Source organism: Vanellus vanellus, assembly GCF_965231255.1.
Source record: "Vanellus vanellus genome assembly, chromosome: 6".
In the NCBI taxonomy this organism is placed as follows: domain Eukaryota; kingdom Metazoa; phylum Chordata; class Aves; order Charadriiformes; family Charadriidae; genus Vanellus; species Vanellus vanellus.
Window position 1 is genome coordinate 18,540,425 of NC_138911.1, and position 14,575 is coordinate 18,554,999.

Below are 14,575 nucleotides of genomic sequence, written 5' to 3' on the forward strand. Positions count from 1 at the left end.
TCCTCTAGTTCTTTCATAGCGGAGAAAAAATGAACATAGCGGAGAACATAGAACTCCGCTATGAACATAGCGGAGAAAAAATGAACCCCTAGCTACTTGTTCTGTGCCTGTCGTGAGTCTGTAGACCTGGTGTTGTCTCAGCAGTTATACCACAGAGGATTTAATGTCCTGAAACATTAAGGTAGAAGGCAGATATGTTGCACTAAATTTGGCCAACCGGACAGTGGATTTTAGAAGTATTACATTAGCTTTTGGGATAGATTTCATTTATTTACATGCTTATTCAGGTAAAGGAGGGAAGCTATTTTCCTGCTTCAGAGTATGTCAGAAGAAACAAGCACAGCAGTCTTAGGAAGGAAAAATGGAAGTGAACGGAGGGATATCCAGGGGGAAGGGAAATTATAAGGTGCTCAAGTGTGACACAGAAACACATCTGCCTAGATCAGGTACATATCAGGCTCATACACACACACACACAGAGATGCATGGGCAACACGACATCTACAAACACTGTTGTGAGCTGGAGGAAAGGAGAAAGAGGAAAGTGTGTTCTGAAACCCAGGCAAGCCGGCGTAGTGGGCTGGCATGCTGCATAACACATCAAAGAGGGGCAGGAGAGAGAATGACTATCAGTGCCATACGCTTATTAGGTCTTGCTGTTCTGCTTTATACTGTGTTCATTGAATCTTTCCCTTCTGCAGGTCTCATGTTACACGCGTGCACCTTTCACAGATGGTTTTCATCATCCCACCTGTAATGGCATCTGAACTAAAAGGCAGGGGATACAACCACACAGAGGATATGTCTGCGCACAGTGAGCTAGGAAAATCTCCAGTGCTGGGACGGTATTGCTGGTCAGACCCAGCAGTATCCTCAGAGCCACGGAGGAGGAGATTCAAAGTGAACTGTGAGCTCGTTCTGTAGTAGCAGTGGACTGCCTACAGAGTATCCTCAAACCATGAGCCTGAATAGGAGTCCAACTACCACAATTCCTGTGAGGTGTTCAGGCTGGGAGTATGGGAGAAGAAGAGAAACACAGAAGAATTTGCCTTGTTTCTAGTAAGAAATGCTGAGTCATTAATTCCATGGCAATTCCTAGGAAGCTCTTGCACACATCTTCCCAACCACAGCCACCCAGCTAAGCAAGGTGCTGAATGTGAACTCTTGCTGTCCCTTTATCTCTTTATTTCCCCTTACTCTCATTGGCTGGGGATGTGAACCACAGGGCCTCCCTGTTTTAAGGCACAGGTTGCCTTTTCTTGGTAAAAATCTTTTTTTTCCCCCTTTCCTTTTCTCTTTTTCTTGTACTGTGCTCCAACTTAAATTTTTCAGGTTGAATTATTTCTCTCTTTTTCAAGAGACTTGCATATTCCTGATCAGGTCAGGTGATATGGTACAGGGTAGCCTGGCACTCATGAGCTGTTGCCTGGATAACTCCCTGGCGAAGGAATTCTCATTTTTAAGTTTCAAGAGACCATTCATTTTGGTTTTGCTCCATACAGAGTTATCTGTTCCACTCTGGCTTTAAAGATCAGGCTGAGTTTTCCCTGCTAGAACAACATGTTCTCATGTAGCTTGAGGCAGTAGAAAGAGATTCTGTGTCTGTGATATGATTTCTCCATTCCAGAACCAGAGCAAAATGGTAAGTCAGACACATTTCTCACAGCACAGTTTGCCCTAAATGTCTCCCTGAGCCTCAGTCAGATGAATGGCTTTTATTCCTGCTATAATATGACTTTCTTAGGGAGATATCCTGCTTTACATGCAAGTCTGCAACAGGGTCCAAGTCTTTCTAGAGAGCCTCAGTAGCTAGCATATACTAGGGAGAAGAAGAGAGACCACCACGTTATTTACTTTTTTAACATTTTTTTTCCTTGCCAGAAAGTAAGCGTACACTTCTTTCCCTAAGAAATGAAGAATACTTGAACATTGTGCAGCAGGCGTAATATGAACTAGACTCAAAGGATGCTTTTCTATCTAACTTCCCTCACTCACAGCATTTCCCCAGAGGAAGGGCTGGCAGAAAATTCTGGCTGCTTCCTTGAGTTTGATTTAATTTCAAAAGTCCAGACAGCAAAAACCTGAATCAACCCCGGTTCTAGTATCCTCACCTTTCCTGTTTCCTAACAGAATAACCCATGTGCTGTGTGCCCTTGCAATCTAGTGTGCAGAAGGTCAGGCAGTGCTGGAGGGCAAAAGCAAAGTGGAAAATAGTATTTCCTGAATTGAGCATACTTCTCTATCATGTAGTGAGCATACACTCTTCTAGATGGAGGTATTTTATCTTCAGCTGTTAAAGCCACACTGTTAGACCAGAAGGATGTAACCCATATGTGCAATGAGCCAAGGATAGCTGGGATTTAACTGCAGGATGAAATGCCGAATTCATTCCTCCACTTTTGTCTTGGCTAGTTCACACAAAGGTCAAGCATAGAATTTGGCTCTTATGTATAATACGTAGTTACTACCTTTTCATCATCATACAATGGGAAAATTCTTCCCACTCCTCCTGCCTCTTTGTCTTCTTCCCGCAGCCTCTGCTTTCTGCCTTGCTCCTATTTCTTCCCTGTATCTGTACATTCTTTCTGGTTCTCCCCATTTTTCCTTCCTTGAAGCACTCCCAATAACTAAGCTTAAGTTTTCAATTTTCACCTTCTTTCTTTGTTCTGTCCTTTTAAAGGATAGAAGAGTTAAGATTGATATTTTTTTTTTTTCGGGGTGTGTGTCACCACTAGCGTTCAGAGTGAACATTTGCTACATAATGGTGGGATAAGGCCAGTTTCTGTATTATCAGTTCAGGCTGCCTGCAGATTCAGATTGATGTCACTGCACAGGGTCACACGCATAAGGCTTTCTTTACCACCATGAGGAATTTGAATTTACTTTAAAAATAGATAAAATATAGCTTCTGCAGAACCTTAGTATATGATTTGTGCTGCCACAGTATTGGGCCAAGAATTTGACCACACTACTGGAAACTATTAGCCACCTTCTGACCATCTGAAAATGCTGCTGTTAATTAATGACTAAGTTAAAAGTAGCTCTCAACTTTGTTCTGAAGTTGGATGTTTCTAAAGCATGCCTGAAGGGTTTGAAAATCAGGTATCTTCTAGAGCATACCCCTGTTCTGGGAGATTTTGGAGTCGGAGAAAATCTGGAAGATCTATTGATGATGCAGCTTTTGATGGAGAAGTGGGCAAATGGCTCTTTGGGAGGGAGGAGGGCAGAAGCTGTTCAACTGGGGAATGCGCTGGGAGCACTGGAGTGGGAATGAGAGAGGGAGGAGTAGGGTGGGTTTGGGGAGTTACTGCTCTTGTCTGAATGGAGCTCGTTTCTTGCTGCAATCAGAGGGATGGCCTCCCTCAGCCTCCTGGTACTGAGAGGCACTTCACCTTCCTGTCCCTGCTGAAGCAAGGTGCTCAACAGTAGAAACTACTTACCTGATAACTGCTGCACTGAAGGCTGGTCATGTGTGCTTAACAACTGTGCCTGAATGGTTTCTACTACCCTCTTAAAACGACGGCTTGGACCTGTGAGGAGAGAAGAGGCACAAATGGCTGTGAGAGGAGCGGGAGCTGAATCCTCATACAACCCAGGCTGGAGGGAAAGGATCACAAGCATCTTCCCTGCAGTCTTGTCCCCAAACTGTTTGTTTGTTTGTTTGTTTGTTTGTTTGTTTGTTTGTTTGTTTGTTTGTTTGTTTTAATCCCTGTGAGGGGCACGTGGCCACCCAGAAGAAAAGGGTCATTGCATATTTCTGTCAGAAGGAGGAGACAGTTGAGACACTTAGACCTTTGAGTGAAACAAGGAGACAGTGCAGGGAGATACTTCAAATCTGATGCACAGAGAAGCCATTTTAGCACTAATCATGGCGGTGGCAACTTCACCTCTTTGGGAATCTCTTTCCCTCCCAGCATTTCCATCACTACCAACACCATTTTTGTTCCTGAAGTCCTCCTTGCCCCTGTCTGAATTTTCCCCTGAGGTCAAGACAGTTATATTCTTTCCCCTGACAGAGCTCTCTTTGCAGGCCTCTGTATCAGCAAGGACAGAGCCAGCTTGCACCCATTTTACAGCTTTGCCATGGTTACCTGATAAGAGTGTGAAAGTGACAGAATAGATCCCGTTCTCCTTCTGTGCCTCTCCCCCTTCTGTGTATGTTATGTCCACCTGAAACTTCACTGGCTTCTGGAAGACAGCAGGACCTCCTGTGGACTTATATTCTGCACGGAAACTTGTCTGTGAGATGACACTGTGACTGAGGCTTGGAATCTGAAACAGGTCGGTAGAAGGAGATAGTAGAACCAGAGCACAAAGGGAACAAAATTGCAAAATTTGATTTAGAACAGTTCACATTTCCAGAGTGGATAAGATTGGCTGGGTTTGCTTCCGGACTTGATTTTGTAATGTACAGAGTGTTCTTGTGAAATCAGTAAGAGTGTAGGTTGCTCAGCACCGCAGAAGAATGCACTGCTCCTTATAGGACTGACCTAAATTTAAAGGTTGAATATTGGTGGAATACCCAGCATGCTTATAAATTTACACACATTGCACAACTTCATACACGCAGTCTTTCTTTTCCTACTCGTCTAACAGTTTTGAGAAATGCCTTTTGCTGAGTGGAAGCTGATATTAAGGGAGGGGGCAGAAAAGACAGTGGGATATAAGACTGGATACAAAAAAACCACCTGAGTAACCTGATCCTGTTTTGAGCAGGAGACGTCCCGAAGTCCTTTCCAACCTCAATCATTTGGTGGTTCTATGATATCAAACAGACATCAGGACACGGAGCAGACACTTAGACAAGTGCCTAGGGTATCCACAGGGAAAGCATGCCTGCAAATAACTTACCCAAACTACAACTCCTATCAATATGTGAAAGAACTTTGAGAAGCTTTCTGGTATCACCCAATATCTGTATCTTCAGACCCGTGATAGAATTTCCTAACTGCCTAATTTTCAAGCAGTTACCATTTGCAGTTCCTGCCAAAATTTAACATACTCACATTCTATTTATTGCTTCAAAAAGGACCAGATTTAAAAAGAACAACCCTAATCACTTGGAAATCTGGCCTCTAATTTAGGAGGAAAAATGAAGATTTCTTTGCGAAGCTGACTTAAGGACTTACTTAGCAGGCTGTGACAATGCATTTAAGTTTGAAGTCGACTGTAAGAGACAATTCATAGGGTTTGCACACAAATCACTACATCACACCTCAACCCCCACATGTGGGGTATGCACAGGATCATCGGTATAGACAGCAGTGCACAACATGCCACAATATAAACCCACAAGCACTGCTAAATGCATGAAACTCATACACTAACATGGCTGCTTCAAACCAATCTGAGATGGATACCAGTGTCTGATGCATGCTACTGTACTGCACGTGCTCCTTAAGTACAGTTAAAAGGCTGGTTTTTTTGGAATAAATTCATTGCAGCATCATAAAGGATAAAAAGGAGTGTGGTATTTTGTGGAAAACAATATCAATTCAATAAATTATATAAGAAATCAAGTCTCCTTCTCTTAATTCTATTGAAAAAAAGTCTAATTATGTTGTCAACTACCTTGAATTGAAAAATCTCTCAAATTAACTTTACTGTGCTGACTCTTTCTTCATTGGTACTTCTAGATATTGAGAATAAGGACTTCCTATAGGAAAAAAAGACAATTTCCCTCTGCTTTCCTAGACTGTAAATAAACCGCATCTACAACAACTGATACTCTGGTCACCAGACGAAATTACCCTTCCTTCTGCCATAAGGCATTGAAAAGGAGATTTAAAGTAACAAATGCAGATGTGAGACAGGACTTTTGTCTGACAAAAGTGGTGGAGGAAGACCCAGTCTGATGCCCAGACGGTGACTGTAAGGTTTGAAAAAGCAGCAAATCCCTGTCTTGATACCGCACCAGCAGTGTGCTCTAACTGCAGTGATATTCCAACCTGGAGACCCTGCCAAGGAGGCTGAAATCTTTCCTCAACTTAGAGAGTATTATCTTCAGTTAGAAATTCAGACACAGTCCAGTGGAGGCCTGAATCAACTGGACATGTAAATTAAATTCACAGAGGATGCATTTGAAGGAGCAGAGACCCTTCCCAGTAACACATGGCACAAGCAGTCCTGGAACTGACCAGTGAGTAATGTCTCCAAGAGGGTGGGGTGACTTACCGACAGGAAAGCGTGGACAATATCAGCCTTAATGGAGCTTAGTGGTTTGTCTTTAATGACCACAAAAATCTGTTCTTCTTTCTCCAGGTTGATGAAGTTACCAAACCAGGATTTTTTGGCAAGCCTGATGTGATGAAAAGAAAGAGACGGTTTAGAATATTGAGCACTATTTCTTACATACCCCCAGCTAGAAAAAATAATAAACAACACACAAGGAAGTTTTGATAACACTCCAGATGTGATACTGTTACTAATAGTAAGTGGAAAACAGTGTCAGAGGACATCTGGAACAATATTTCACTTAGTGAAAACTGTTAAAGTGACGGACCACACACTGTGTTAGTCTGGCAGCATTGGTGACCAGCAATGAAAAATCAGTAGCAATGGTAACTCTTTTGACTGAGCCAATATACCAATGAATACTGCACATATGAGGTGCATATAAGCCAGGTGACACATTTCTGGTTTGTCTCCAGGGATCTCTCAATGTCTTGTGAGAATATGAGGATGCTGCTAACACAGGGATTTAAGTTCCTTCCCACCCAGTTTCAACCTCTTTGGTATTCTGGGACTTGGAAAGTTCCTTTTCTGAAGGTGTCCTGTTGGGCTGACACTACAATCCCAGGATCTTGCTTTTGGAAAGCAAGATGTAGGTTTCACTGGACCTCCAATCTGTCAATGACTGTAATCCACTCCTATGCAGAGGTCCAGGACAAAAACTGTCCCATTCATTAGTGCCATTCAGGGTGTCTATATAATGAGTGAACTCTGGCCATCCTACAAAGGAATGAATTTTCAGTACTAAGAGAGAAGACATCAACACTATGCAAAACACAGTTCAGACTTTCCACTGACAGCAGTCCAACTTCACAGTTCCTTTCCACATCAGATGGTGGTTTCATCATAAAATGAAACTGCCATTTTTTCCTACTGATGGTATCAACAACTGTTTGATTTTGCTTATTGTTTCACCATCTCAATGCACTTTGTTGACAAAGTTAAACAGGCTAAAGGAAAAATGCGGAGACATGAATGTTATTGGGGGGCACTACCCAGAACTTGACGGCAGCACCTCTGACGTGTGGTTGTGAGGGGAGAGAAGATGCTGTCAGCCATCAGGTACAGCTGAAAAATTGCTGGGCCAACCTAAACCCCGGGAAAATTCCACTGAAATCAGCCATATTCCAGTAGGGAAGAATTTAGCATGAAAATATCAGAAATGAAAAGACCTGCCACCAAAAGACTGCAGTTTTTTTCCTCCACAGGATACTTTATAATGCCATGACAAGTCCAGTTTACCGTATGGCAAACAATAGGCTTTCACTTGTTTTGGAGGACATTCACCACTCAGTGGAAGAAGACAACCTCTCTGACAAGGAGAGCCATCTGCAAAAAGGATGACTATACACCAGCTTTCCAGTAAAGCAATAAACAGCTGGAGAGAGTTATTAGTAGATTCACTTTCCATGGCAAAGACCCAGACTAAAGCAGAATGAGGAAAGGCAGAGACTAGGAGAGAGAGAAGCAAACTAGGAAACTAACTTGAAGTCTAGACCTTCGGGATGAGGAAAAAGCCTCCCATTTAATGCACACAGCAGAAAGACCACAACTGGATGACAGCTCAGCTGTGCAAATAATCCTTTGCTTCTACTTACTGCCGGCAACCAAAAATAAGAGTACAGAAAGATTCACTTGCTATTTGGTAAACCAGTGCCCCCCATTCAATTAAAGTGGGCTGGAAAACCGTCACTCCCTAAAATATTCATAGGCAGCTGTAACTAAGCCAGTGAGCCAGAGATTAGCATAGGGAGCAGTAAAGAGAAAGGGCCTCTCATTTAAATGGATCGTTAAGGAACCAGGGTTAGAGTGTGAAAGGAAATTACATACTAATTAGCTCATGTGTCTCGCACACACCATAACAACTCCGCAAGCCCCTGGAGAGCTGGGGCAATAGCTCCCTGCATGCAAAGGGTCTATGCTCATTAGTAAATTAGCACCTGGTTATCCATCTAAAACGTCTGGTTGTCTTAGGCTTGTATGTATCATAATCTGAACTGGGGTTGGCTATACGGACTCCAGGGGCTCAGTGTATGTCACGCATGGAAGCTGTGCCGGGAAAAAGCGCGCATATTTAATTGCAGGTCTGCCATGTTAAAATATGGCTTTTCATTTTTGTATTTTCATTAAAGTTTCTTTGGCCCTTCCTTTATAGGTCTCTTAACAAGCACAGGTTAAAAGGGCCTCAGAACATAGGGAGTTTTTCTGCTGTTCAGCTTGGAAATTTGGTCTGGAGTCTCCAGAGTCCAGCTGGGCTCTTTTCTTCGGCAAGGTTATCACCAGTAATACTGACTCTGGAAGATTCACTGACAGCCTGGGCTACGCTCCAGCTTGTAAATCACCGGAATTCACTAAATAATTTTGCTGGTGTCGCATAAGATGGAATAGATGCCAGTGGCCTCTCCTGTTTCTGGAATGAACAGAATCAAGACATAGCACGCATGCTTTTCTCCCCGAAATTGGCAGAACTAGCTGTGCTCATTCACCCAGGGAATAGGCCGACTGAAGAAGAGGGGGCAGCTTTGGAGTAACATGACACAGTAAAGGTTTCCCTCCTCTTAGAGAGTGTCAAGCACTACTAACTTGGGTTAAAATGTGTAGGAAACAAGGATCCTTAGCACCCTGCATGAGATGCTATAGCATCTCACAAGATCAGGCTGTAATCAGTAAAAAATGTACTTAAAATTAACAATCTTCTCCTGACGTGGCAAGCCTCCTAAGGCGGAGGGAGACAGGAGACACGTGTGGGAGGCTGGGTACGTAGATTACTCTAGGGAATCTAATCAGGTGTCCGGTTGATGAAAAAGCAAATAGATTAGCATGAAAATGGAGGCTAGTGCTTTATTACTTCACGCTGAATTTCTCACTGCTATAATGTTGTTCCTTTTCCTACTTTTGGAGTGTCTGACTGCATCGCCTTCTGGCAAGCCTCACCATCTTCCCTATCTGTCCCTCAGCGCATGGATCTGTAACCTCCAGAGGTTTACCTGCTTGGCATAAATAACAGCATTTCTACTCAAGCAAATGGAGATTTGCAGGTTTAAAGCAGCTGGAGCTATGTCGCTTTAAATGTCATCCCTAACACATTTTCTAGGACTTTTTCATATGAGAAAGAATAGCATTACCCAGACACGTCAAAGTGTATTACCTAATCATCAGACTTGTTAAATAAATGGCAGTCATTAAAGAATGCTGTACCAGAGCAAGGACATGTATTTTTATCATTCAACCCATGAGGTCAATGAAACTCTTGATAAGGATATCTTATTTCTTACAGAAAGGAAGAAAACACTAGGAAAAAATAAGACATGTGGAAGTGGGCACTGAGCAACAAGACATCTATCGTTAACATATAATCCAGTTCATTATTTTTTATGACTTTTATTATGTTTACTGCAGGGTGCAGCCCAATTGAACTCATTAATTTGGCAATTATACAGAAACAGAAAAAAGGGCCTTAGGCTTTGACTTGCATCCAAACTGCCTCAAATGACAGGCACTACTTCTCTATACCAGCTTTCAAAGAGTGAGTGGGAAGCAGAGAAGGCAAAAAATTAACAGAAAAACTTCCACCAATATACATGCATGAGAGAAGAGATTTAATTCTGAAGGTTTTCTGCTTTAACAGCCTTAAAAACATTTAAGATGAGAGTGTCATATATTTCTTTGATAAGGATGCGTTCATTTTATGAAATTCTCTCATGCCTCTCTATTTGTAAACGCTCCAAAGGGTTGAAAACAGAATTTGTTTCATTTTTCTTCCTGTATTTCTTTTACTAACCTTTACTATTCCCCACTTCTCCCTCTCCTAAAGTCTTTATCCCTCTCCATTCTGCAGCATTAGATATAGAGTGCCCATCTTATACCAGATAAATGCCAGGTATGGGGAAAGTTGTTAAGGTAATACCATTGTCAGCAATTACAAAACTTTGGGCCCAAAATTTCCATCTACGACTCATGAATATTTCACACGAGTATCTTGACAAAATACCAAATTGCCTTAGTTGGCAGGGTAAGTCTATGGGCATTGGGTGCACAAACACAAGCTGTGAAAATAAAAAGGAATAATTTGGCATTTGTTGCATATATTAGGAAGCGTTTGGAGCAGCACTCTGGCAGGGACTTCCAAACCTGCTATGCAGTGACGCGCATTCATGCAGTGAAATGGTTGAAATGTACACTGACTTTTAGGAACGAGTCTGGTGAATATGAAACAGCTTCTGCACGTCCCATGAGCTGCTGCCCAAAATTAACACTGCATTTACTATCACAGCCAAAGTTTCCTCTGAATTATCTTAGCAGAGGCTTCTGCATGTTATCCTGAGGATGCAAATTCTCCTGTACTAAGAGGAAGACATTTTAGTGCATAGTTAGTGCCACTATAAGCCATTGATTATCCCCTCCACTCCCCAAGAGCGATCTGCTTGACAACCAAATGAAAGGAAAGAGAATGAACATGTTAGAAACCTAGTAAATTTAGCAAGCCATGAGAAAACCAAGAAGTAGGCCCATATGAACCTCATGAGGTTAAACAAGGCCAAGTGCAAGGTCCTGCATGTGGGTCAGGGCAACCCACGGTATCAAGACAGGCTGGGAGATGAAGGGATTGAGAACAGCCCTACCAAGAAGGACGTGTGGGTACTGATTGATGAAAAGCTGGACATGACATGGCAATGTGCACTCGCAGCCCAGAAAGCCAACCGTATCCTGGGCTGCACCAGAAGAAGTGTGGCCAGCAGGTCGAGGGAGGTGATTCTGCCCCTCTACTCTACTCTGGTGAGACCCCACCTGGAGTACTGTGTCTAGCACTGGAGCCCCCAACATAGGAAAGACATGGACCTGTTGGAGTGGGTCCAGAGGAGGGCCACAAAAACCATCAGAGGGATAGAACACCTCTCCTAAGAGGACAGGCTGAGAGAGTTAGGGATGTTCAGCCTGGAGAAGAGAAGGGTCCAGGGAGACCTTATTGTGGCCTTTCAATACTTAAAGGGGGCCTATAAGAAAGATGGGGACAAACTTTTTAGCAGAGACTGTTGCAATAGGACAAGGGGTAATGGTTATAAACTAAAAGAGGGCAGATTTAGACTAGATATAAGGAAATCTTTTTATTATGCTGAGGGTGGTGAAACACTGGAAGAGGTTACCCAGAGAGGTGGTAGATGCCTCATCCCTGGAAACATTCAAGGTCAGGCTGGACGGGGCTCTGAGCAACCTGCTCTATTTGAAGATGTCCTTGCTCATTGTAGGGGGGTTTGACCAGATGATCTTTAAAGGTCCCTTCCAACCCAAACTATTCTATGATTCTAAAATGAGGTGGTTACTGGGAGACTGTTTCATCCCCTGCTGACCCCACTGCCATTACCGAGGTATACATTTTATCCAAGGTCCTTAGCAGAAGAACCATTTCATATCTCTGTCCCACTCACAGGATAACAAGTTACAGTCAGATACTGATGCAGAACAGGAATATGTCAACCTATGACATTCAGGCGGCAAGAAAATGACATTTGTATGTGGTGGAAAAAAAAGTAGCATACTAGCAAATTACTTACTCTGGGGATGATTCCGGGGTTAAATTAGACATCTCCTCTGGTGTAGGTACTGCCCATGCACGCACAGCCAAAGAGAGGGAGGGAGAAAAGAAATTGATGATTCAGTACACCTTCCATTTTCTGCTTGTATACCAATGAAACAATTCTGGCATTACACCCTCTTGCATTTGCCCACTGCCTCTGCAGACTATTTCTGACATTTAAACGTTGGTCGTATGTCTCTAGATCACTGTATCTAATCAAGTGCTGCATTTCAAGGCTCACCCTACCTGTCCTTAAATCATTATGTAATCTCGCACTGGTTTCAATGGTTTCTGGTTTGGACCCAAGCACCGTGCCAGTTTGATTGCTTTAAAGCCCAGTTGGATGCAGCTCAGTCACTGCTGCAATTCTCGGCATTTCTCTGACCACATCAGAGACAATGCCCCTGACCATGACAGCTCAAAGTCTAACTCTTCCATGGCTGTAATCCTCCTTTCCCATGGGATCACATCCCAGTACCCTGTAAACCCACAGGGTGTTGGGATAGTTGCTGATGACATCTGAGGATAATGCCTGTGACTCTGGGTGCCATTTGCCTGAATGTAAAAAGCCACTTGGAGTTTGAAGAAGAAAATTTTGCACATCTCAACACTCTAGAGACTCTGAAAACTGAAACAGGCCAGCAGATATGAAACCACTGATCGTATTAAGGAGATTTTCACACCAATTACCACAGGAGGTATAAAAAGCATTAACCAAGATAAACAAGCTGTGCTTCAGAAGGACAATTTCAGCCTATTGCCATTGGCTATCTTTTTTTCAGCAGGCTCAGCCTGTGGCTATGGAGAGGCAGCAGAGTACAGGCATAGGGGAAAAGGCAGAGCTCCAGGTTCTCTGACAAAACAAGTGGAGAAGCTGAAGATAAAATTTTCTTGTGTTCTAAGAGCCACAACAAGCATAGTAAGAGCTGTATGGCTTGGGTCTGAAGAGGGCTCAGGAGGTGCTGTTTGACCAGGTGCACTGGCACCTGAGAGCCTGCTCACACGTGCCTTAAGTGAGGGCTGGCTAACGCTATCACTCTCATTTGCAGTACCGATATCAGTCCTCATTACATGAAATCTGCAGAGCCAGAGAGAGGTATGAACTTACTGCTGAATGTCTGCCCAGATCAGAATCAACCTGCATGTTTGGGTGAGTACTCACCTTGCAATTTCCGGCGATGGAAGCGAGGAGACCCCAGGAAACTATTCTTGATTGAGTTGAGCCGTGTCCTCCATGGCATTCCTCCAATGCTGGGGCTGGATGGTGGTGTTGGGTTGGGTGTGCCTGCTGGGCTCTCCTTTGGCGTATGGACAGGTGTCCCCTTGGGGGTAGGGAGGGGACTTCCCCTTGGAGAGGGGTGAGGGGTGACCTGTATGATGGGGATAGATTTGGTGCTTGGGTCAGTACTAGAAGGGAGCAATCTAACAGGAGACATAGGGTTGGTCTGTACTTTAGGAACAGCCAGCTGTGGGTTAAAGCCGGCAGCAGGTGAGCGGCCCTGGGCATTCTGCACAGGGGTGTTCTGGGAAGAGGGGGCGCTGGCATTGCTGGTAGGGAGTGGGTTGGATTTAGTAGACTGGAGTGGTTTTTCGGCCAATTTGCTCTTGGATGGCAAAGTCTGCGTCTTTGGGTTGGGCTGAAGTGCTGGCTTTGGTTGGAGTACATGTCCAGGCCTGGAGGCGTTCCTACAAGCATCAGGGTCCAAGGAGACTTGGGGTCGGGGAGAGAAAGGGAGGTCGGAGGTCTGAGGGGGGATGAAGAACTTTCTGATAGGCTACGAGACAGACGCAGAGTGTCCATGCACATCAAAAACAGTGAAATACGCATAGAGCGGGCGAGCAGAGAAAGGAAAGTCAGAACAAAATCCATCCGAGTCACAAAGATGCACCATGTCACAAGGAGACACAAGAGATGGAGGTGAAGGGGTAGTGGGAGGGAGGGATTTTGCAAAGAAACAAAAACGAACAAACAAACAAAAAACAAAAAAAAGACATGCAGTTAGCTGGGAACACAGCATAATCAACAACAGCAGCAGCGGCAGCAGCAAGAACAACAGTGTCATAACAGGCTTCATCATATTAACCAACCACGTGTCAGCAAAGGAAAACAACAGAAAGAAAAGTAAAACAAAGGAAAAGTAAAAAAAAAACCAACAAAAAAGAAAGAAAGTAACCAAGAAAAAAGAAGAGAGAAATGCCATCTCTCTGGGATTGTTCTGATTGCCCTGCAGTGAGAGAAGCACGATGCTGTAGGGAGGTGAGGAAGGGGAAGAAGAACCACTCAAGCCACAGACAAATTGAGATGTGCCAAGAATGGGACCACCTCTTTCAGCTCCAAGTGCCCATATGAAAACCCAGCAGAGAGATGAAACTCAAAACAGGTGTGTGATACATACGGAGTGGTAGGCGATACACACAGGTTACTGCACACACCAGTCAGAACCTCTTTCCTTCCTCTTTTCCCCTGACTCTGGCTAACGCACACCCCGGCTGCAGCCACCCATTGCAGAAAGAGGGGGAAAGGCAGAGTGATGCCACTTGGGCATCCACTCTCCTCCTCTGGCCTGGAAGGTTAAACTGCTCAGCATTCACTTGGAGGCTTCAGAGCACACACCACCATGAGAAAAATATGAACTCAGGTTGGTGTTTGATTTGTAAACAGCTAGAGCAAAAACTTCAGAGAGGCCTGGCAAATTTATCTGGGAAGAGATGATACTTCCCACCAGACTTTATGCTTCTCCTGCAGCATCCCTCATCGCATCAAACGAC

At 43.8% G+C, this 14,575-nt stretch overlaps 1 protein-coding gene across 1 annotated transcript in view; it reads right to left on the minus strand.

The window, feature by feature from the left end:
• The window catches only part of BRSK2 (BR serine/threonine kinase 2), a gene marked incomplete at both ends in the record, with an annotated part of 331,243 nt that overhangs the window by 16,930 nt on the left and 299,738 nt on the right, over window positions 1-14,575 (minus strand). The window contains 5 exons of the mRNA XM_082485191.1: window positions 3,441-3,530; window positions 4,092-4,272; window positions 6,175-6,298; window positions 11,784-11,832; window positions 12,969-13,176. Of these exons, the coding sequence (XP_082341317.1) occupies window positions 3,441-3,530; window positions 4,092-4,272; window positions 6,175-6,298; window positions 11,784-11,832; window positions 12,969-13,176 (652 nt within the window). The remainder of the gene's footprint in view (window positions 1-3,440; window positions 3,531-4,091; window positions 4,273-6,174; window positions 6,299-11,783; window positions 11,833-12,968; window positions 13,177-14,575) is intronic.